The 23,606-nt window shown below is 40.8% G+C and overlaps 1 protein-coding gene across 2 annotated transcripts in view; it reads left to right on the top strand.

The window, feature by feature from the left end:
* The window catches only part of PTPRG (protein tyrosine phosphatase receptor type G), an 848,612-nt gene that overhangs the window by 620,152 nt on the left and 204,854 nt on the right, over positions 1 to 23,606 (top strand). For both annotated transcript variants that reach the window (XM_044004271.1, XM_044004263.1), the window contains exon 6: positions 1,896 to 1,962. In XM_044004271.1, the coding sequence (XP_043860206.1) occupies positions 1,896 to 1,962 (67 nt within the window). The remainder of the gene's footprint in view (positions 1 to 1,895; positions 1,963 to 23,606) is intronic.

The raw sequence follows: 23,606 nt of genomic DNA, 5'->3' as shown, positions 1-23,606 counted from the left end.
GAGTACCTGAGTTTAAATCCAGCCTCAGACACTTAACAAATACTAGCTGTGTGACCCTAGGCAAGTCACTTAAGCCCAATTGCCTCACCAATATCTAACTAAATGAATGAATGAATGAATGAATGAATGAATGAATGAATGAATGAATGAATGAATGAATGAAATGACCTGAGTTTGTCAGGGAGAAGCTAGAGAGCAGAAAGACTGATTTTCAGAAAAAGAAGGGAGATGCAACCTATAAATATATCAATTAATCAGTATTTCCTAAGCACCTGCTATGTGTGAGATACTGTGGTAAGTGCTGGGGATACAAAGACAAGAGCGAAAACAGTCTTGCCCTCAAGGAGCTTAGATTTTAATGGTGAAGACAATGTATGTACATACATGTGTGTACATAAAAGGTACATAAAAAGTGGCTACCAGTTAATTTCGGGGAAGAAGGTTGTGGCTGCTCTGACAAATGAGAATACTCTTCTGAAGTAGGTGACGTGTAAGTTGAGTCTTAAAGGAAGCCAGGAATATGAAGAGGCAAAGATAAAGAAGGAGAGTTTTCCAGGCATGGAGGGCAGCCAGTGCAAAGGCATGGAGATGAAAGATGTCATTCGTGTATAGGAGATATATGGCTGAAACCTAGGATATATAGAGGGAAGTAATATGTAAGAAGATGGGAAAGATAGGAAGCAACTATTTGGGGAAGAGCTTTAAATGCCAGAAAGGGGAGTTTTTCTTCTATCATAGACGTAATAAGGAGCCAGTGGAGTTAGTGAAGTTGATTTGGTCAGACCTGGAAAATCACTTTGGTGGCTGCAATGGGATTAGATTGGAATAGGAGGGACTTCAAACAGGGAGTTCAATCAGGAGATTTTCACAGTAGCCCAGGCAAAGGGCAGGAAAGACCTGAATTAGGGTGGTTGCTCTGTGAATAGCCTGAAGAAGACAGACAGAACAGATATTGGGAAAATAGAGACAACAGGATTTTGCAGATAAGACATGTGAGATGAATGGGAGTCAGAGTCAAGGATGGCCCCAAGGTTGTGAACTTGGGTGACTGGGAGGATGGTAGTGCCCTCAAATGCGGAAGGTTAGAAGAGGTTAGAAGAGGAACAGGTTGCAGTGGGAAGGGGGCAGGGAGATAATTAAAGAATTCTGATTGAAGGATGTTCAGTTTCAGATGACTACAAAATATCCAGTTTAAACTGTTTAATTGGTAGCTGGTGATAGAGACCTGGAGCCCAGGGAAGAGATGAGGGCTGGAGATGGAAAACTGAGAATCATTTGAATAGAGGTCATAAATGTACCCTGGGGAACTGATGATGGCTCCAAGTGAGGAACTGTAGAAAGAAAAGAGAAGGCGGCTCAGGACAGAGCCTTGGGGGACAAATGCAGTTAGTGGGCATGAAATGGATAGAGTAAAAAGATTGAGGAGCTAGTAAAATGTCAGCAAATAATGGATTATTCTGATATCTTTTAAATGGCTTTCATCTGACAAGGCTTTAACTATGAAAGCACACAAAAAAAACACTAGAGGAGAAGGTCAGGGGCTTTGTTTAGACTAGGATTTTTCTCATGTTGTTATTATTATGGTTATTGTTTTTATTATGTCCATGAGGGCTAGGACTGTCTTTTGCCTCTTGTTTGTATACACAATAATAGCGATTTCTCTTGTTATACTATATTCTGAGAACTTTTTTTCTTTGGATTTTGTCTTCCTCTCTTTATTTTATTGCATCATAAATCTCAGACATTTGGTGGGAGCCATCATATAGATGTGAGAACTAAGCAGCTTACTTGATAACATCTCCCCACACCCCCACCCTCTCTTTGGAAGATTAAACGGAGACTGTTGTGTCTGATGCCAGAAGAGATTTCACCAATCATGTATTCTTTCCATGTAGGTCAGTCAGAGGGACAATCCAGCACTGGATCCTATTATCCATGGATTGAAGGGTGTCGTCCATCATGGTAAGTAAGATACTTCAACTTCCTTTGGCTGAAAAAGGAGAAGGGCTGGAATCTCGTCCTGAAGGGACGGGGTCACCCCTCAGAGGACACATGGAGTCACAGATTCTTCATTCAGTGATGTCTAAGGGCATTAACACCACAATTTGATTGGTAGAATGGGGAGACCCATTTGTTTCTCCCCCACGGGCTCAGGCCAACAGTGAGCCATTTGTTTCTTTTTAGTCACTGCTCAGGAATGTATTCTTTATCAATTACAGACCAGGCCCATAGATCATTCCTATTAGTACCCGTTACTTCACACCTGATATTTTTCTTACACTTGTTCTAAAAATACTCTCCTTTCAAGTTTCTGCTCATTTATAAGTTACTTTATTTGTCTTTGACATTTTGGGAGCTGATGCTGAAACATCAAATTGACTATCCAAATTAATTATATTTTTTTCAGCAGATGAACATCATTAAGGAACTGAAAAATGTGTGTATTTATACATATATTATTTATCTCTGCATGCAGGAGCAGATAGGTGGCTCAGTGGATAGAGCACCAGACCTAGAGTCAGGAAGAACTGAGTTCAAATCCAGCCTCCGACACTAGTTGTATGACCCTGAGCAAGCTACTTAATCTCTGCTTGCCTCAGTTTCCTCATATGTAAAATGAAGATAATAATAGCACCTACTTCCTAGGGCTGTTGTGAGGATTCAGTGAGATAGTAATTGTAAAGTGCTTAGCATAGTGAGTGGCATATAGTAAGCACTATATAAGTGCTAGCCTAGTTCTAGTAGTATATGATGGGGTTGATAGGGACTAGACTTGTCATTTCCTTAGTATAGGGAACTCCCTGGAATTCTCTGACATTTAGAATTTTAGACAGTTGCCAGAACACTGAGAGGTTAATGATTTGTCCAAGGCCACACAGCCAGTATGTGTCTTGAGTAGGACTTATATCTGCGTCTTCCTGATTCCGAGGCTGCTTCTCTATCCACTGTGCCATGTAATGTCCTCATATACATATGAAACGACATATACACATATAAGCTATGTATACATCACACACACACACACAGAGGCACACCTTGGGCTGCTGGCTGGTGTTCTTGCATCCAACTTATTATCCTCAAAATCATTACAGGTAGAGAAGGAAAGATGAATGTATCTTCTCTCTTAGGGCTGAATTTTATTGGAGGAATTTTCTTGCAACTTTATTATCAGTAATGCATCATTAGCGATGACACCAAGATCCTCTAATTTCAAAAGTACCCTTGTGGCAGCCAGCAGTGGGAGTCTGGGCTTAATGTAATGATTTGCAAAGTTTTAATAATCTAATTAGAATTCCAATGGCATCAACAGAAATGGCAGTTAGGTACCACAATAAATCTCTCTTTCCATCTATACTGCTGTGATAAAACATCACACCTTTTTCAGAGGGTTGTCTTTAGACATTAGCTAACGCCTTCGAGCTTAACCAACATTTTTTTCTTCCTTCTTCTGACTGGTAGTCTAAAACCAGTAGACAGTGTTAGATGGAAACAAATAGCATTAGGAATTAATTGCCTTCTTTTCAGAGTCATCTAATGACAGAAATGAAAAATTGGGGTTAAATGATAACACCCTCACAAAGCCTACATCTGAAGAAATCACTTCAGAATCTCCTTGATTCTATAATTAAGAAAATTCACCTGGACAGCAAAGCCTAAGCAAGAAAGTACCACATAGTCGAATCACTATGTAGGTTTCACTGGAGAACACAGCAGACATGAAAAAATTTCTTTGGGATACTCCTGACCATTCGGATTTTGTTGCTCAGATCAAGTCTCTTTGACTTTACCTATTATCTTTCATATTTTGAGTCTGCCCTATTCCCTAAGACACTCAATGGAATCTACACTGATTCATTGACCACCATATTGGACTCCCATCCCATTCCATATCGGATTCTGACAATAAATGATGGAATTTTCTCAAGACTTCTTGTGTCCTATGATTTTGACATATTTTCTATTTTAAAAACCTGTTGTGAGTTCTTCAGGGAAGAACTCAGCAGCCTGGGAAAATATGAATACCTGTCTGCTAACCAATACTCCATATGAGTGTGTAGGTACAAAGTAATTAGTCATTCAGCAAAATTTACTATGCACCTACACCGTGCTAGGTATGGTACCTGGCACATAGTAAATGCCCTTAAAAAGCTGAGATTCTCCTTCAAAAACAATAAATTGTTTGACTAGAATCTAAGGGGCAGGGATGTAAGGGAGTCAGTATAATACAGCACAAGGAATTCTGGGTTTGGGGTTCGTAGGACCTAGACCCTTAGAAGTTGCTTCTCTGGGCCTCAATTTCTCATCTACCATCACTCAATAAATAATCAGTAAACATTTATTAAGAACCTACTGTATAGTAGGCACTGATCTAGGGACTGGAGATTCAGAGGTAAGAGATATAGTGTTATTTGAGGAGCACGAAGAAGCCCAATTTGGCTGCACCGAAGTGTGTATGGAAAAACACATAAGGAAATGTTATTAAGACGAGAAGGATAGGTTGGAGTCAGGTTATGAAGGGTTTAAAATACCAGACAGAAGAGTTTGTAGTATATACTCTAGGTTATAAAAGCTTCTCAGGCAGGGAAGTGACATCGTCACATCTGTGCTTCAGGAAATGAACCTTGGCAGCTGTGTCTAAAATGAGGAGGTGGATCAAAAACACTCTCAGGTCTCTGCTGACTCTAAATCTGTTCTATGACTTGGTTCTTGTCCCTATATAATCAGCACCCAGCCCTTAGGGCCCAGCTGAGGTTGTGTAGCACAAATGTGTAGTGGATCCAGTGGTGTGCCAGAAACATCTCATACAGTCTCAATTGTTCAGTTTTTAAGTGGGAGCATTTTACACCTTGAAAATCAACAAATACAACAAATCAGGCTTAATGTGTATTCTTTTTTTTTTTTCCATGGAGAGTTGATTGTTATATATTTACTAGTTCACTCCTGACTGGACCTATTCAGCCATCTCCTTATTTCCTCCTTCTCTATTCAGCAGCCAGTGAATAGGGCTGAAGGAAAGGATAGTTGGAGAGCCAAGTTAGGTGTTGGGCATACAAATAACACTCTCTACCCTCAAGGAGCTTGCATTCTAACTATTTTAAAGAGACTAGATCAGAGTAGCACAGAATTTTATCACTAGATGGGAATTCGGAAGTTATTCAATCCAACCTTCTTATATTACACATGAAGAAACTGAGGCCCAGAGAGGGAGAAGATTCATAAGATCACTTTGGCAAACCAATATTTGGCAGAGGAAAGGAAGGCAGGAGAGAAGGAAGAAAAGAAAATTGTGTGGATAATCTATGAATATTCTGCTCCAAATAAATGGGAAGGATATAGAAGTAAAACCCAGATTTACAGATTTATATTAGTAGGTCCCCAGTCATTCATTTGGTGTCATCACCCTCCATAGTTTTTGATAGTCTTTCTAAGTTATTTTGACCTTCCCCAAAGAAATAACTGTTTATAATGTCAAAATACTGTCTTCAGGAACAGTGCAGATTCTCGTTGGAAGTTGGGTAAGGAATCTGGGTTACCTGCTAATTTGATGGAACATAAGCAATTATGCCCTTCATGGTGTTCCTGGCTTGGTAATGATGATAGAAAAACTTGCACAGGAAAATCAATACACATTCTGCTGCTGCTGCTCAAGACTGGGCTTCTTTCCTTCCTCTGATTCTGATACTGGTATCTTTGGGTCTGAATATCACATTAAAGGGATTTTTTAAAAATTGTTTTTTAAAAGGAAGAACTGCATAAAATCCCTAAATTTTGATGCATTCCAACAATGTGTTAGAGGAGACATGATAAACTGGGCTTCTACCATGGCAGGTTCAGCTCTCAGTGATCCTGAGGGAAGCTCAGTAGCTCCTTTTTATGAGGCAGATTATTGTCCATAAGAATAAAGAGAGAGATGATTGGCAGCTAAGTCTAGTTCCATCCAATTTCCATGGTAACTAAAAGGCCTTATAAATCACCACTTATTCCAGGTGAGTAATTCTGTGGACCCTAGAAATCAGAGTGTTTAGATGTAATGAAAGGAACCCCAGCAATAGGGTAGAAGAGAAAGAACCTTGGATTTGAACCCAGGTCTTCTGATTCTGTGAACTAAATGCCTGGGAGACAGGTCACTTCGCCCTTTTTTTTTGGGGGGGGGGGTTGTTGTTTTTTCAGGGCAATGGAGGTTAAGTGACTTGCCCAGGGTCACACAACTAGTAAGTGTCAAGTGTCTGAGGCCAGATTTGAACTCAGGTCCTCCTAACTCCAGGGCCTGTGCTCTGTCCACTGTATCACCTAGCTGCCCCAAAAGTAAACTTGACAGGAGTTCCTGCTAATCCCAGGCTCTTTTATCTTTTTTTTGGGGGGGGCAATGAGGGTTAAGTGACTTGCCCAGGGTCACACAGCTAGTAAGTGTCAAGTGTCTGAAGCCAGATTTGAACTTAGTGTCCTTCATTCTCAAAGAGGATCAATGACATGAAAGTAATGTCTTGACTTGCAAGTGAGTTTGATTTAAGTGAGGCAGGGCTGTGCAAAGCCACTGGCCTCACTCTCTCCAGAGCCATCTGGGTCCAGTAACGAGATACAGATCAGGATGACTGGAGATGGCCCCTATGCAGCCAGAGACCTTGGCCTTTTTAAGCCAAGGTCTTGGAGAGAGAAAGGAAAAGGGAGAGAAAGAGAGAGGGAGACTAAAGGGGGGGGGGGGAATGGGAGAAAGAAGAGGGAGAGAGGTGAGGGATAAGAGGGAGAGAGAGAGAATGAGAGAGAAGGAAAGGCCATTGCCCTTCTTGATATATATGTCTAGCTGTGGAATCTCTAGTTCAAAAGCATCATCAATGCTGCAGTCACTTTATCGGATGATTCCAAATTGATCAGCTCTTGTCTATTGTGCTGCCTACACTCTTTGTGCAGGAAGGATTCTTTTCCTTATTCCTCACCTGCCTCTGTGCTTGTGTGATAGAGAGAAAAAACAAAAACAAAAACAAAAACATCCCTGCCTTCCAGGCGCCTCCTTTCTATGTACATATGATAAATGTTAACAAGATAAATACAAGATGAATGGAAAATGCATGCCAAGTGTATGTTTTGAGTGTTTGACAAACAAAACACAATTGGGGCCGGGAGAAGGGATAACTAAGAGATCTGGAAGGTCCTTGGGTCCCAGAGGACACTTGAACAGTCTTGAAGGATTGAATGATTCAGGAAAAGAGGATCTGGAACATGAATTAGCTATTTTCAATCACTGATCACCAAAGGAAAAAAAAAAGAGAGAGAGAGAGAAAGGAAAAAAAAAGAAATGTATTCAGTCCCAATATCTTTGATTATCTATGATCAGATGGAGGTAGGTATAGACCAAAGGCGCAAAAAAGTTTTAAAAGCATGTTTGGTTTTTTAAAAGCCATGGTCTGGTGTTAACTGCTTTCTATTATTTTTTAAATCCCCCTCCCCGAAAGAATGTTTGTCTCCATGTTCCAACAAACGCAAAGGTATTAAAGCACTATATACCTCCCTCATGTCTATCACTTGAAAATCCAACTTCTATCTTTTTCAAAGAAATCTTGCCAGTATCAAAAGATTAATCATACATATATAATCTCCTTGCATCTCTTCTCCACATGACTCTACCCAAAAATGCTTTCCTTTTCTGCCCTGTAGGCCCCTTAGTAAGCAACAAAGTTTCTCTTTCTTGGGGAGAAGAAGAGATGGGAAGAGGGGGAGAATCCAAAAATATCACAGATTCCCCTAACAGCTTCTAGCAGTGAGTGTGAGATGGGGATTCTCCTTCCCCAAAGTCTTCCAAAGAAAGTGATCAGTGATTGTATACATTGATTGGCACCTGAAAAAACTCAACTAACTATATTACAAAATGAGGCCATTGCAGGTTTCCTTCTCAAAACCCAGCTTTGGATACCTGAGTGTGAAAAAAATCCCAACTCTTGGAGAACGCTCATCTGAGGATTTTGCTTGTTGCCTCCAATTGGGTAGAGGTCAGGAAAGTTTTCGCATGTAAGCCAGAGTATATAAGCACAATATATAGTGTTGGATCTGGAATCAGAAAGAGCTAATTTTTCGTTTTGTTTTGTTTTTTTAAAATAAGTGTATTTTTTGCCATTCATTTTTTTTAGTTTTGAGTTCAAAATTTCTCCCTCCCCTAGGAATGCATATAATATTAATGAATACATGTGAAATCATTTCCACATTAGCCATATTGCCCCCCCCACAAAAAAGCAAGAAAAATAAAGTGAAAAGCATCTGCTTCAGTCCACACTCAGAGTTCATCAGTTCTTTTATGGAAGTATGTGGTATTTTTCATTATGGGTCTTTTGGAATTATCTGGATATGAGAAATATTGAACTCCAGTAACTTCTGGAATTCAGCATTGGTGATGTGTCAAAGGCTTATTTATTGTCATTCTTGTGAGAACACGCCATCCCCTAGTGGAATGGACAACAAAATGGAGGCTCAAAAGCCTTTTTATCTCTTAATGCAACTGGCCCCTCCCCTTCTTCCCTAATTATTCAAGTATTACAATCTTTTTGCCAAAAACTGGCACCAAAAACTAGCCAATTGGAACACAGTGTTCCTTAGTCAATGGGGGAGGCAACACAGGGACACCTCTTTAACTCCTCCCCCATATAGACACAACTCTGGAGCAGATCTGATTGTGACCGGCCTAGGGTTTCCCTGAATCATATGATTTTGTTTGCTGCAGTGGGAGAAGAGGTAGAACTTTTAAGCAACTGAGAGGAGCCCACTCCCTACCCCATTTTCTCTCACTGGATCATTGTCTTGAGCAGAGTAGCCAAGTCTTTCACAACAGATCATCATTACAATATTGTCATTACTGTATGCAATGTTCTCCTGGTTCTGCTCACTTCACTTTGTATGAATTCATATAAGTCATCCCAGGTTTTTCTGAAATCATCCTGCTTATCATTTTTATAGCACAATAGTATCCCTTCACAAGTATATACCATTTGTTCAGTCATTTCCCAGTTGATGAGCATCTCCTCAATTTTCAGTTTTTTGCCACCACAACTACTTTTATTAATTTAGGTCCTTTTCCTTTGTTCTTTTGATATTTTTCTTTTATTTCTTTACAATACAGACAAGTACTTGGTCTTTATTTGGGCTAATGGTGGAATTGCTGAGTCAAAGGGTATATACAGTTTTATAGCATTTTGGGCATAGTTCCAAATTGTTCTCTAGAATGGATGGATCGGTTCACAGTTCCACTAACAGTGCATCAGTGTCCCAGTTTTTCCACATCACTTCCAGTATGTCTTTTTCTTTTTCTATCATGGTAGCCACTCTGATTGGTATGAAGTAGTATCTCAGAGTTGTTTTAATTTGCATTTCTCTAATTGATAGTGATTTAGAACATTTTTATGTGACTATTGATAGCTTCTTTTCTTTTTCTGAAACATGCCCATTTGAAATGGCCTTTGGCCATTTATCCATTGGCAAGTGGCTCTTATTTTTATAAATTTGGCTCAGTTCCCAATATATTTGAGAAATGTGGCCTTTATCAAATAAACTTGCTGTAAAATAGAAACAAATAGCTGAAATCTCGACTAGGACACTTATTAGGATATGACCTTAGATAAATCACTTCACAACTGTATGCTTGAATTTCATCAACTATAAAATGAGGAAAATAATAATCCCACCTCACAGTGTTCTTATGAGGATCAAATGATGTCATATTAGTGAAATACTCAATATTGTGCTCAAAACATAGTACCTGCTTAACAAATAGTTTTTCCCTTCTCTTCCCCTTCTTTTATGAAGCTAAGATTTCTAAGATGTAGAATTGAGGAATGAGGAAGTGCATCCCAGGAATGCATGAAAAAGCCATTAACTAACTGCTTGTGGGCAAAAGTGACACATTCTGACTTATGCCATAAGAAAGTTTTTGGTAGCCCTTTGTAGGAAGGATTGGACAAGAGAGAAACTGAAAGCAATCAGGAGGCTATTGCAAAAGTCCAGGAAAGAGGTGATGAGTCCAAACTCTAGGGTATGGTGGCTATGGAAATATTGAGACATGTTGTGTTAGACATAACAAGATATACCAATGCAGATATCGTAGGTTTGGGAATGAGAGGGAAGAAAATAAATTCTTCTCTTGACATACTGAGTCTGAGATGCTGATGGAACATCTAGGTGAAGAAGACTAGTAGACCACTGACAAAGGAACTGGATTTCAGGAGAGAGATTAGGATTCAATTTATAGATTTCTACATCATTATGTAAAGTTGATAATTGGTCCCATAGAAACAGATGAGATCACCTAGAGAGGGTTCCAGGGGGAAAGAGGATACTCTAGTATTAATGTTGCTTGCTCAACCAAGTTTTAGGGGAGATCTCTTGACTGGCAATGGGAAGGAGAAAGTGGTGTTATTTCCAAGGAGGGAAAAGAAATTTATTTTAGGATGAATACACATTCCTATAAAAGGTGTTGTTGCCCCAAAGGCAATGGTGATATGGTTAAAAATAAAGTAACACTAAGAAGGGAGAGAGGCATCCTTGGCTTGGTTTCCCAGTGGATCCATTCATCGGTTGCCATCAGGCATCACAACAAGAAAACACAGTTAGCAGTGTGACAGTTTTTTCAACTTTTACCATAACGACCCCTGACAAGCTGTTTGCTCTGTGTGCAGAGTAATTGCGAGCTGAAGAAAGAAAGGTGGCTGTCTGGGGATTCCATCATTAACAGGAGACTTGTGAGGCAAATTTTCTATTGGAATTGAGAAAGGAAATGAAAAGAGCAAGAGATGGGGTGTCAGGTGATATGCCCCAAACTGGAGAGTTGACTGCTCTAGGGACATTATCTCTCTGTCTTTCTGTCCTTGGGATGTTCTTCAGCATCATCACTGGCCACTCCCGCCTGTCTGGCCAGACCATGGTGTTTCTTGTATATGCTAAAGGAGAGAAGATGGAGAGCTCTGTGGGGAAGCTGCCTGTCCCGACTAGACAGAAGCAGGGGAGGGGGTCCTGGGTCCGAGCTCTCTGAACTGCCCATCCTTTGACATGGTCAATGTGACTACAGTCCTCCTTCTAGACTTTCTCGTCACATTGTTATATCTTTTTATCTTAAAACAAAAGTTCTTAACTGTTTTTGTATCATGGACCCCTTTGGCAGATTGGCAAAGCCATGAACCCCCTTCTCAGAATCAGGTTTTTAGTTGCATAGGATTCCATGATGAAACCAATTATAATGAAATACCATTTTATATATATAGTTGTTGTTGTTTTGTTTTGTTTTTTTAAGTGAGGCAGTTGGGGTTAAGTGACTTGCCCAGGGTCACACAGCTAGTCAGTGTCAAGTGACTGATGTCGGATTTGAACTCAGGTCCTCCTGACTCCAGGGCCGATGCTTTATCCACTGCGCCACCTAGCTGCCCCAATACCATTATATTTTTTAAAGTTCATAAACACTGGGTTAAAAGCCAAATGGAGACTTGTAGCCAGATTGTGGGAGTTGTGTTTTAGAGGAAAAGCACCAGGTTCCACCTCCTGCAAGAAACTTTTCCTGATTCCCCCCAATCATTAGCGTTCTCCCCTTCTCGATATCATTTTGTACTTGATTTGTATGTTGTTATCTGTACCCAGGTTATATCTCTCCAGTAGAATATAAGCTCTTTGAAGGCAGGAACTGTTTCCTTTTTTTCTTTGTGTCTGCAGTGCCTGGAACATAGTAGGGTCCAAATAATCCCTTGTTGAATTGAATTCAACAATTGCATATAGTAGAATGTTATAGTCAGAATGTAAGTAGAAATTTCTGTAGAGTAGAACATAAGCTCTCTGAGGACAGGGATTGTATGTTGTTGGTTTTTTTCTTTTACCACCAGTACTTAATGCAGCATCATTCATATTCTCCCATTTGGGGTTGCTTAGGCACTGGGGGCACACATACAAAATCAAAATAACCCAGCCTTCACTGCTATGCCAATTGTCACATTTTACTGTATATTTTGAATTTTACAGTCTACTGTGCAGAAAAATCAAATCAGTTTCTACTTTGAAACTCAGTGACTTTGATACAAAGGTGAGCAGAGAGGAGGACAGCAAATAAAAAGCGTATCAGAAAATAAGGTTTAGGAATAAGAAATGAGAGAGTCCAAAGGCTTGTGGCCTACACATAAACGTCACCCCTATCCAACATGAATCCTTTTCCCTAGGCATACAGTCAGCAGGCACTAGACATGGTGAGCTTCCAATAACATAACCAAAAAATGAAATTGATTCTATTTTGAAAGGCAGGAAGGGACATGTTACTGATGTGTGAGTCCTCCCTGAAGCAGCATACTGTGTACAGTCAAGCCACCAACTTGTTAAAACAGAGATCAAAATTCATATACAAGTAGAAGAATAAAATGGAATAAAATCATATGAACTCACACAGAGTGGGCCTTTAATAAATACTTGTTGACCAATGTGCTTGTTATGTGGAAGATGCCAGGCCGGACTCTGGGCATCCAAGGAGAACTCATTGCTAGATGTAGTGGGGAGAGAAAAGGGGATGATCACAGAATTTCATCTCTTTTTTTCAGCATATGGACTATTTTCATAATTTTTCAGATTATTCAGAATGTGGACCATTTGTGCCCTATATGTGGTAGATTCTTCCGAGCTCATATGGTCTGATCAGCCACAGTCAGACACACTGTGCCTTGATTCCAATATAGCAATGACATTTTGGTTTCCTCTTTGAGAATCAAGGACACCAAACAAGCATTAGTCCTAATGCCTGAAAGTCCTTGATCCAGAAATTCTGAACTCTAAAGTAAAGCCTCATGCATTCAGACCAATAGGAGAAATCAATCTGGATTCATTTTTAAGAGGCCGAATGGTAGAAAATCATAGAAGCTATAGAATGTTATTATTTTAAGGGGGTTTTTTTGTGAGTCTTTTGGACAGAAGAGGAAGCAGTTTGGTCCTTTGGATCTCAATGTTATGAAAATCTTCCTGTTGTATAAGCTCCCCTTAAACACATCAGACATTTGTCTTCAAATCACAGCATTAGAAAGGTCCATGGAACAATGAAAGCTTATATAGTCATACAGACAATATGTAACAGAGTTAGGACTTGAACCCAGGTGCCCCTGACTCTAAAGCTGGAACTCGATGCATTAACTTTTAGTGGCCTCTGCATTAACTTTTTTTTTCTTATAGGCAATCAGGGTTAAGTGACTTCCCCAGGGTCACACTAAGTGTCTGAGGCGAGATTTGAACTCTGGTCCTTCTGACTCCAGGGCTAGTGCTCTATGCACTGTGTCACCTAGCCTCCCCTTCTTTAACTTTTAAAATAAATGTACCATGATTGGAAATAGGCTAACAGAGGGTTTTTGGTATGTAGATGAGTGTTTCTAAAGGGCTTGAAACTTTTCATAATTTAAATATTAGCCCCTTCCCCTAGTACACAATTGCCCCTTTCCTTGTACCTTAGTGACCATTGGTCAGGCAGCTTGACCTGCATTGCCCTAGCCACAACATCTGCAGGGCCCCTCAGCCAAGTGTCAGGAGTAATTTGTGTGGATCAGTCATGGACATGTGGACTTCCACTGCTCACCCACCACTATAGTGTTCATGGATCCTTTGGCATGGCTAACTCACTGCTCCTGGCCCCAGATGGCTTTCCGTGAGTGTGGACTAGAAATGCCCCTTGGTCCTCATCCATTGTGGAGGCAGTAGTGGCTTTCTCCACCCAGATCACTCCCTCCTTGATGACAGTCAGACAGCTCTACTCTATGGACTGGCCCCTGAGCGGTACTGACTCTTGAGGAAGATCTTGGCCAAAGATGTGGAAGATGTCATTCTAGCGAACCACCATCATATAGCCAGGGTGGAGTTTTCTGATTCCGTTTACCATTTCAGCTCAGATATCAAGAGGTTCAACACCAACCACTCGCCTCTGGGAGTTCAAGTTTGTGAAAATTACAAAGACCTTTCAGGAATTCTATTGCCTCTATAGGGTAGAAACCACTGGCTAAATGGTGCGATGGATAGAACAGGAAGACCTGTGTTCAAAGCCAGCCTCAGACATTTCCTAGCAATAGGATCCTGAGTAGATCTCTTTCTCTGTTTCAGTTTCCTCATAAGTAAAATGGAAATAGAGGTAGCAAGGTGGCATAGTAGGTAGAGTGCTTGACATGAAATCAAATCCTGCCTCAGACACTTAACTAGGTGTGTGACCCTGGGCAAATGACTTAAGCTCTGCCTGCTTCACCTTCTTTAATTGTCAAATGGGGACAGTAGCATGTATCTCACAAGGGTGTCGTAAGGATCACAGTTGATAATGTGTGCAAAGTGCTTAGGGTAGTGCCTGGCACATAGTAGGTGCTTAATGAATACCTGTTTCCTTCCTTCTTTCCATGTCAGCACATATAACAAATCCCTGAAATCTGAATTGATAGGTTTGGGGTTTTATTTCCCCACAAGAACCAGTCATTATAAAACAACGAATTGCCTTTGCTTTAGGGAGGAAAAATATCACAACTTACATCAACTTTGGCCTGGCGGTGGTTTTCAGGTCACAATGTAAGACATGGTTTCCCTTTGAAGTTCCTATTTCCAACACTCAATTGCATGTAACCTTCCTGAGGAGTGCTATAAATATGCAATAATGCTGTTAGTGCTAATTGGCTTCATTGACTTAAGGATCCAGAAAGCCCAGATGCTAATCTGAACTCTTTGATCTAGAAAATCATAGAGAAAGGGGCTCACTTGGGGGATTTCCAGTGTTTCCTAATTTCAAATGGGTCAGAAATGCCAGTGGAGGCCTGTGGACTAGTTTCTAGCTTCTAGGAAGGTGAAACTATGTAGCTTGTATATGTGTTAGTGTGTATGTATATGTATGTATGTGTACGTATATGTATATATGTGCATATATATGTATTTATACATACATATATACATATATGTGTATATATATATGTATATATTAGCTTAATTAGCTTAATACAAAAGCATTCCATTTGGGTTCAATTTGGAGGATGGTCCTCATTTTATCTTCCAAACTGTCCTTCCTTCGTCAACATGTTTATTATTGCAATGGAATATTGAAAGCTACAAAGAAGACACATTTCATCTTGTGAATGTATGTGTGTTTGAAAGAGAGAGAGAAAGAAAGAGTGAGTGTCACTGTTTTAAAAGATGGCTTTTAGGTTTAATATTGTATGTGGATAGAGTGTTAAATCTAGACTGAAGAAGACCTGAGTTTGAATCTCACCTCAGACACTTACTAGCTTTATGACCCTAGGCAAGTCACTTAAATTCTATCTGCCTCCATTCTGTCATCTATAAAATAAAGGTAATAATAACACCTACCTCTCAGGATTATTGTGAGGTTTGCAAACCTAAAATAACAAAATGAATGAATGAATGAATGAATGAATGAATGAACAAATGAACAAATAAATGAAGTGAAACCTGAAAAAATAAATCTTTTGTTATCCAAAAAGAATGTACTCGATGCTTTGAAAACCTTAGGCTGTTCTATTAATGCTAGCTATCATAGCCATCATCATTATTGCCAGCATGTTTGGGACCACTCTGGGGACTGACCTCTGGCACTTATAAAGACTTTGGCCGAGACGTTTCCATAGATACTCTGGATGGCAACATATGCATGGTTTCTAGCTAGGCCCAATGAAAGAGACCACAGGGAAGGTATTAGGAATGGTGAGTGAAGGTTGCAGAAAAGAGATTAGAGAGTGATGGCAGGAAATCTTCCTAACCATGACAGCTGGCCCCAGAGTGCAATAGACCACCTTAAGAGGTGGTCAGCTTCAGCTCTGAAACCTTGGGATTCTCTGAAATCCAAAGGAAAGGCAAACAAGAGGGGAATTCTGGACATAAGAAGCACAGCTTAGGGAAAGAGCCTGACTCAGGAGAAGGAGCCCCAGTTCCACCTTGTCTGAGCAGACCAACCATAGGCACTGAGGGAAAATCCAACCTCTCCGAGCTTCAGTTTCTCCATCTGTTAAGTAATTCCTGCCTCGACAGTCAGTCAGTAAACATTTATTAAACACCTACAGTGTTCTAGACACGGTGCCAAGCCCTTGTTTATGGCTACAACATGGTTGTAAGGAACAAATGGGACCACGTATTTGAAAGCATCTTGTAAATCATACACACATTTAAGGGATGATATAATAATCAGCTATTAATTATTTCAGTGAGATGAATATCTACAGTTGGTATACTTCAGGCAGGCAGTCTAAAGGCATATATCCTTCTCCTAGATCTTTTGCCCACTGGCTGAGTGACCTTGGACAAGGATTCTAACCTTGCCCTGCCTCAGTTTCCCTACTGCAAAATAGGAGTAATATATACCAGATAATGAAAAGTATTCATTGAGCTCCTCCCCAAAGGAAATGGAGAGCAGATCTCTCCCACTGTATCTATTATTCCTGCCAGAGGCATGTAGACAGAGAGAGCCACTGCACTGGAAAAATTCAGTAATAATATTGTGCTTCCATCGCCATAGGAATCTGCAATTTAAATGTCATGTTCATTTCCTTAATTGTTGACAATGACGCCGTGTTACTTCTGCATCCTCCCTTTGGAGAGATTAACGTCAACATACTTGCCATTCAGGCATCAGTCCTTAAATTAAGTGCCACGTTAACGAAGGTGCCACGAAGCAGTAGAGGAATGTGGGATGGGAGGCACGTCTTCTCTGACCCAGGGCAGGCTTTGGGGGGCACACGGAAGACAGACCCCCTGTCCTCAAGGCTGTGATAAGGGAACTGAGACGAGCACCTGGACAACCATAAGAGAAGGGGAGCATGTGCATGCGTAATGAGAAGTGGTAAAAAGTGGACATGCCAGGACCACAGAGGGAGAGATTACCCCCAATGGAGGAGGTCAGGGAAGGCTTTCATTTTGTCTCTCTCTGAAGTAGACGAGTTATCCTTGAAACTCCCCGTGACGGAGCAGTATGCAGCAACCCACAAAACACAAACTTTAAACATTTTAATGGGATCGTGGATTGGGAGCCAGAAGGAATTTGAGATGTCATCTGGTCCAAATCCTTCATTTTACAATTGAGGGAACTGAGGCCCAGAGAGGTGAAAATACTCAAGTTTCATAGGTATTCAATGAGAGGAGTGGGATTCGAACCCCTATGTCCTTTGACTCTAGAGCTGGCATCTTTTATCTTCAGGAGAAGTAGTACTCTGAACTTGGAAACCTGGGGGAGTCATTAGACTTCAGTTTGAATCCTGTGACTGTGGGCAACATGGGCCTCATCTTCATCATCTGTAAAATGGGTGGGTTGGACTCTAAGGTCCTCTGGAGCTCTAAATTCTGAAAAGACTTTTCTACCTGCATAAATAGCAGGCTGAGCAGATTTCCAGATGGGAGAATTAGCACACATTGAACAAAAGAACCTCATTACATCATATTGCCTTCTTGCTGCTTCTGTTATTTTTATTAATTATTGGAAGAGGAGGCATCATTGAGGCATAGGCAATTCAAGGAGCAAAGGCTCAAGGGCAGAAATGTTCTGTGTCTATTTAGAGAGTGTGAGTCATCTATTATATTTTTCAATCATGGAGAGTCTTGACTACTGAGGAAAGTAGCTAATGAGTTTGTATGGACTTTTGTTTTGCTGTTATTGAATCATTTCAGTTGTGTCTGACTCTGTGACCCCATTTGGGGTTTTCTTGGCAGTGGTATGCCATTTCCTCCTCCAGCTCATTTTATAGATGGGGAATCTGAGGAAAACAGGGTTAAGTGACTTGCTCAGGGTCATACAGCTAGTCAATGTCTGAGGCTGGATTTGAACTCAGTTTCTCCTGACTCCAGGGCTAGTTCTCTATCTACTGAGTCACCCAGCTACATTTTGTATGAATTGTAAGAATGGAAAATCCATCTTATTCATTGAACTCTGTGTTTAATGGTGAAGGGTTTCAGAAAGAGCAAAGCTCTTGGAAAAATAAAAACTGTTGAGCCAAAGATATACCGCCCCCATGCCTCTTAGTCAAGCTTCCCTGAGTAGTTCTCCTTATTACTACCCTTTTGAAGTTCCTGCTTTAGTGCAGAAATATCTAAGACATGGCCCATCATGCTCTCCAGGGGCCTCCAAACCAAATTAAAATGCAATTGGGAACTATTTGCCAAAATAAATAAAAATACAATAAAACATGGATAATGGTATGTTTTGGGTTTTTGTATGTGTGTGTGTGTGTGTGTGTGTGTGTGTGTGTGAGAGGCAATTGGGGTTAAGTGACTTGCCCAGGGTCACACAGCTAGTAAGTGTGTGTTAAGTGTCTGAGGCCGGATTTGAACTCAGGTACTCCTGACTCCAGGGCCGGTGCTCTATCCACTGCACCACCTAGCTGCCCCCGATAATGGTATGTTTTTAAATAAGTCAACATGCAGCCCACAGGCATGCTCTTGTCCAGTGTGGCATCTGCCATTTCTGTTTGAGTTTGACACCACTGATCTAGTGGATAGAGAGCAGGCCTTCAAGCCCAGAAAGCCTGGCACACACTTGCTGTATGTCGCTGAGCCAGTCATTTATCTTCTTGGTGGCCCAGGAAAATCCAAGATTTCAGAGAAGGTATTAACCTGCATTAGTGGAGGGAGTTTCCTTACCAATCAAGCCACAAGTCTAGTCCCTATTCCCTTCCTTTTGAACTTCTTGTTCCTCCCATTAGAATGGAGACATGTCTGACCTCCTCCTCTTGGAGGTAAATTCCATTCAAACCCAACTTTGTGCATATGGAAAGTGGGCAACAGTCTGGGGCAGGGGAAGGGGTGTGGGGGAGGTGATTCAGAAACTTAAACAATCCCTCCTTGCCTCTGAGGACCTAGAACAGCTTTCCACAATCTGGTGCTAACCTACCTTTCTGGTCTCGTTTCTGAGGATTTCCCTCTGCCTATCCTCTGCACTAACCAACCTCAATTATAGTCACACTTCCCCAGAGACAGTCTGTGATTTTGCTCTTCTCTGCCTTGGCCCAGACTCTTCCCTCTGCCTGGGATGACACTCCCCAACCTACACTAACTCAACAGCTTTGTTGATGACAAAGAGCTGGGAAAGATAGCTAACACCGGATGAAAGGCAGAATACAAAAAGATCTTCTCCATCTAGAAGAAATGTTGCCTTGCATTTGAACCAAAAAAAAAAAAATGGACTTCATAGATCCACGATGGAGGTAGTATACCTATCTGACACTTTACTTGACAAAGATTCATGGAATTTAGCAGACCACAAGTTCAACATAAGTGGGATGATGAGAGGCCATGAAGTGTTGTACAGAGAAATGGACTTGCTTTCAGAATAACCTGATTTTGAATCCCACCTTACATCATCTTTGTCCCTGTAGGCAAATCATGTAACCACTCTGGGCCTCGGTTTCCTTATTTGTGAAAAGAAAGGCCTAGACCAGATGGCTACTGAGGTTCCCTCCATCCCCCTGATGCTCATATTCTATGCCCTGGCCACCAACCAAACTAATGTGATCTGGCAATCACATTGTGCTTTGTTCTGCCTCAACCAGACCTCATCAGTTCTGGCCGTCTCCTTTTAGGAAAGATGGCAGTAAGGCTAGAGAGCTTCCTGAGGATGGTATCATGAGTGGGGAAGGGCTCTGAGATCCTCCCATATCAGAAAGAGGATTGGAGAGACTGAGGTTGTTTTAAGGTGGAGAAGAAGGGTGTGTGTGTGTGTGTGTGTGTGTGTGTGTGTGTGTGTGTGTGTGTGTGAATAATCACTATCTTTGGTTTATTCGAAGGATCATCACATGGAAAGAGATTAAGCCAGTTCTTTCCAAACAACAAAGACTCCATGGGTGGAACCCACAAAAAAGCAGATTTGGGTCAGCTGTCAGGAAATGCTCAGTAGCTCTTAGCGCTTTGCAGGAAGCAAATGGTCCCCCTCAGGAAATTGTGGGTTTCCTCTTACTGTGTATCTTCAAACAAAGGTCGGATGACCACTGGCCAGGCAGGTTGAACAGGACACCCATTCAGGTCTGAGTTGGCTTAGAAGGCCTTTGAGAGCCTTCCCAACTTCAAGATTCCCAATGTCTCTCTGGTTTTCAATGTCCAATTCACCTGCCACTTAGGTTTTTCCTCCTAGACTGTGAGCTCCTTTGGAGCAGGGACTAGCTTTAACCTTTCTTTGTGCCTCCAGTGCTTAGCATAGAGTGTGGCCCTCTTTGAGAAGTATCAGTTCAACACTTTAATTATTAGGTGAAGTCTTGAACAATTCACAATCTCCCAAGGCTTCAGTTTGCTCTTATGTCAGGTTGAAAGAACTGAACTAGATGAGGGATGCTTAACGTGAGGTCTCTGCATCCTGAGGGAGTATATAAGTAGATTTCAGAGGGCTGGTGAACTTGGATAGGGGGTGGGGAGGGGGAACTCTTTATTTTCACTAATCTTTGCTTTTCTTTGTGATCTTCATTTTCACTAATCTGTGATTTTTTTTGTAATTCTATGCATTTTGGTTTATGTTTTTAAAAAATGCTTTTCTAAGAAGGCTTCTGTAACTTTCACCAGACTGCCCAAGGTGGACATGACCCATACAAAGGTTAAGAACCCCTGGACTAGGGGCAGCTAGATGGCGCAGTGGTTAAAGCACCAGCCCTGGATTCAGGAGTACCTGAGTTCAAATCCGGCCTCAGACACTTAACACTTACTAGCTGTGTGACCCTGGGCAAGTCACTTAACCCCCATTGCCCCACAAAATAAAAAGAACCCCTGGACTAGATAACTAAGGGACTAAGGTCCCTTTCAGTTTTAAATGTGTACTTCTGCAGCCTTAGCAAGATTCACATGAATATTGAATGGGTTCCCTGGTAGAGGACCCTGATTGAAAAGAAAGTGCTAACCCTGCAAAAGTACTTAAGTAGCTCTACTTAAGTGTTTTGCCTGAGGCCCATCCAATTTCCCTGAGTCAAAATGGATTCAGTTGTGTCCCACTCTGCCTGACCCCATTTGGGGTTTTCTTGGCAAAGATACTGGAGAGGTTTGCCAATTCCTTCTCCAGCTCATTTTACAGATGAAGAAACTGAGGCAAACAGGATTAAACGACTTGCCCAGGTTCACACAACTAGTAAGTATCTGAGGCTGGATTTGAACTCAGGAAAGAAGTCTCCCTTACTCTAGGCTTGTCTCTCTATACACTGTGTCACCTAGTATAAATACATGAGTGAACATGGATAAGCCATTCAAACTCTCAATGTCTTACTCTCCCAATCAGCAAAATTGGTTGTTGGGAGGAGGGCCCTTGGTATACCTTAAAGCACTATAAAAATATGAGCTGTTATTTCAACTTTTTTCAATTCATCACCTACTATGCCCCATGCATTATGCCATGTGCTAGAGATATTGATAAAATCAAGACAGTCCCTGCATTAAGAAACTTACATTCTACTGGGAATTATTATTAAGTCTCAGAGCCCAGTAGAGAACATTCTGGTCTACTGTCTTCTCAACTCCCCACACAGTGAGCTATGCTCTCCCCCTCTACCCCCCTCCCCAGCCACCAAGACCACAGGCAATATCTTCCCCCCATATCCAACTCTGATCAGAACTTTGTTATTAGTTCTGCCATGCCCCCCAGTTTTCTTTAACTCTAGTAAAACAATCCCAAGTTTTTAAAGAAAAATAACCCTGTCTCAATTCAGTTAAATGATTTGGATTTTTGTGCGAAAGTCACTATACAAAAGATTGGGGACCCCTGAGTCAAGAGCCCAGAAACCTGGTTCCTCTGGCATCCAGTGATGTCTCAAGTCCCTCAGAATTCTACAAACTGCAAAGTTCCATATAAATATAAGGTGTCATTATCTACATATATTAGAGAAATGATTTACCAGAGTCTTTCCCTCTCCTCAACCTTGACAGGCAGGTAGGCTAAATATATCTAAGCCTGTTTTACAGATGAAGAAGTTAAGGCTCAGACAAGTTAAATAACTTGATCTTGGGTAACATAGTTGGGGAGTGGAAGAGTCAGACCTTGAAATGGGGTCCCCCAGTCCCAGACTCCATGCTCATCTCTTGTCAGGTAATTAAGGGCCTTTCTTTTCCATTTCTTGATGTCCTGTACAGAATTGCTTTGTTAAGTGGGAGTCTTTTGTCTCCCACCAGTCTAGGGCCGCTTTCTCTACGGCTGGAGGAATACCATCTAGCAATAATTTAGTTTTCAGGGCTGCGGCCCAGAAATGTCACTTGCGACTACACGCTTTTCCCAAGCACCATATTTCATAAAACCCATTTCTCGCATTGTAACTGGAGCATTCAAAATATTAGGTTATTAACCCCCTGAAAAATGCAATAAAATAGATGATTATCATCTAATGTTTTAATTATCACATTTTTAATCCAATTAGGCGTGTTTAGTTTCCATCTTTCAAATTTCCTTTAATTAAAAATTACCTCCCAGCATTGCTCGGAGAAATAAAAAGTTGGACAGAATTAAACCATTTGCAATTTGACTGGTGAGAGAAAACAGCAAGAGGGGTTTGGTCGTTTTGGGGCTTACTAGTTGACCGTGACTTTGCAGACATTTTCAAAAAATTTCTAATTGATGACAAAAAATTTAATCATGCCCAGATAACACTTGGTTTGCATTCCAATAAACCACTTCTTTTTCTAAATAAACCTCCCCTGACTGATTATTCATATTGTAGTTCAGAATGTTTAAAAATGAAAGACAGAGCTGGATGAAATGTAGACTGCTTAATACAGTGTGTATTTAATATAAAAGTCATACATTATTCATTTCTGCAATTTGAATAACTTTGAATTTAGCATCCCTGTTCCTCATCTTTCCCTTTGATGAACAATTAATTATTAAAATATAATATTGTCTGCATACAGGACCAAGAATCCTTGAAAGTCGCCAGTGAGCTTCATTCTCTTGCAGTCCTTTGATATAGTAATATGCAGAACCTGCTTATTATTGCCTAATGGAATGAATGGTGGTGCAAGTGGACTGTTTCAAATATTTTTCCAAACTCGTTAAGTGGGAAGGTTGGGAATATATTGAATTCGAATGGCTAATTGGAACAAGAGTTGGAGGAGAAATGTTCCGAGCCATCCAGATGATCGTGGATCTCCATCACCCTTTTTTAAGGATGGTATAAAATGGTCATTTATTAAGACTTTTTAAATGGAAGACTTCTTTAATGGAGGCTGTTAAGATTTTAGGCTTGAAATGTAATCATTCTTCTTTCCATTTTCCATGAGTGGGCATTACCCAAGTAAGGAACAGATATGTTATGAGTAACGCTCCCCTATCTACAGTTGGTCTATCATTCCTCATTCAGCTTGGTTATGAGACTTTGGTTACTGGCCTGGGAATCCTTAACTATTATCAATAATTCATTCTACAGATGAGTGGACTTTTAGTTCCAAATAACTGAGTTAGATGCAAAGTTTTCCCAAAATAGCCTAGGTGGAGGTCACCCAGAAAAGCTCTGGCCTGATAACTGAGCTCTCTTGTGAAGTTGGTTTAAGCAATGATTTTCATGGGAGACTTTGGGTGTTGTGGTAAAATATGAAAGTTTTTAACAGTCGGTTAGGATAACTGAAAGACGCCAGTTTTTCAAGGACCACCCTTTTGGGGAGGAGATGAACAGTCTGCCTGCTGC

Source organism: Dromiciops gliroides, chromosome 1 (genome assembly GCF_019393635.1).
Source record: "Dromiciops gliroides isolate mDroGli1 chromosome 1, mDroGli1.pri, whole genome shotgun sequence".
In the NCBI taxonomy this organism is placed as follows: Eukaryota; Metazoa; Chordata; class Mammalia; order Microbiotheria; family Microbiotheriidae; genus Dromiciops; species Dromiciops gliroides.
The sequence above is the reverse complement of the archived record's forward strand: the minus strand, read 5'-3'. Positions and strand labels throughout refer to the sequence as shown.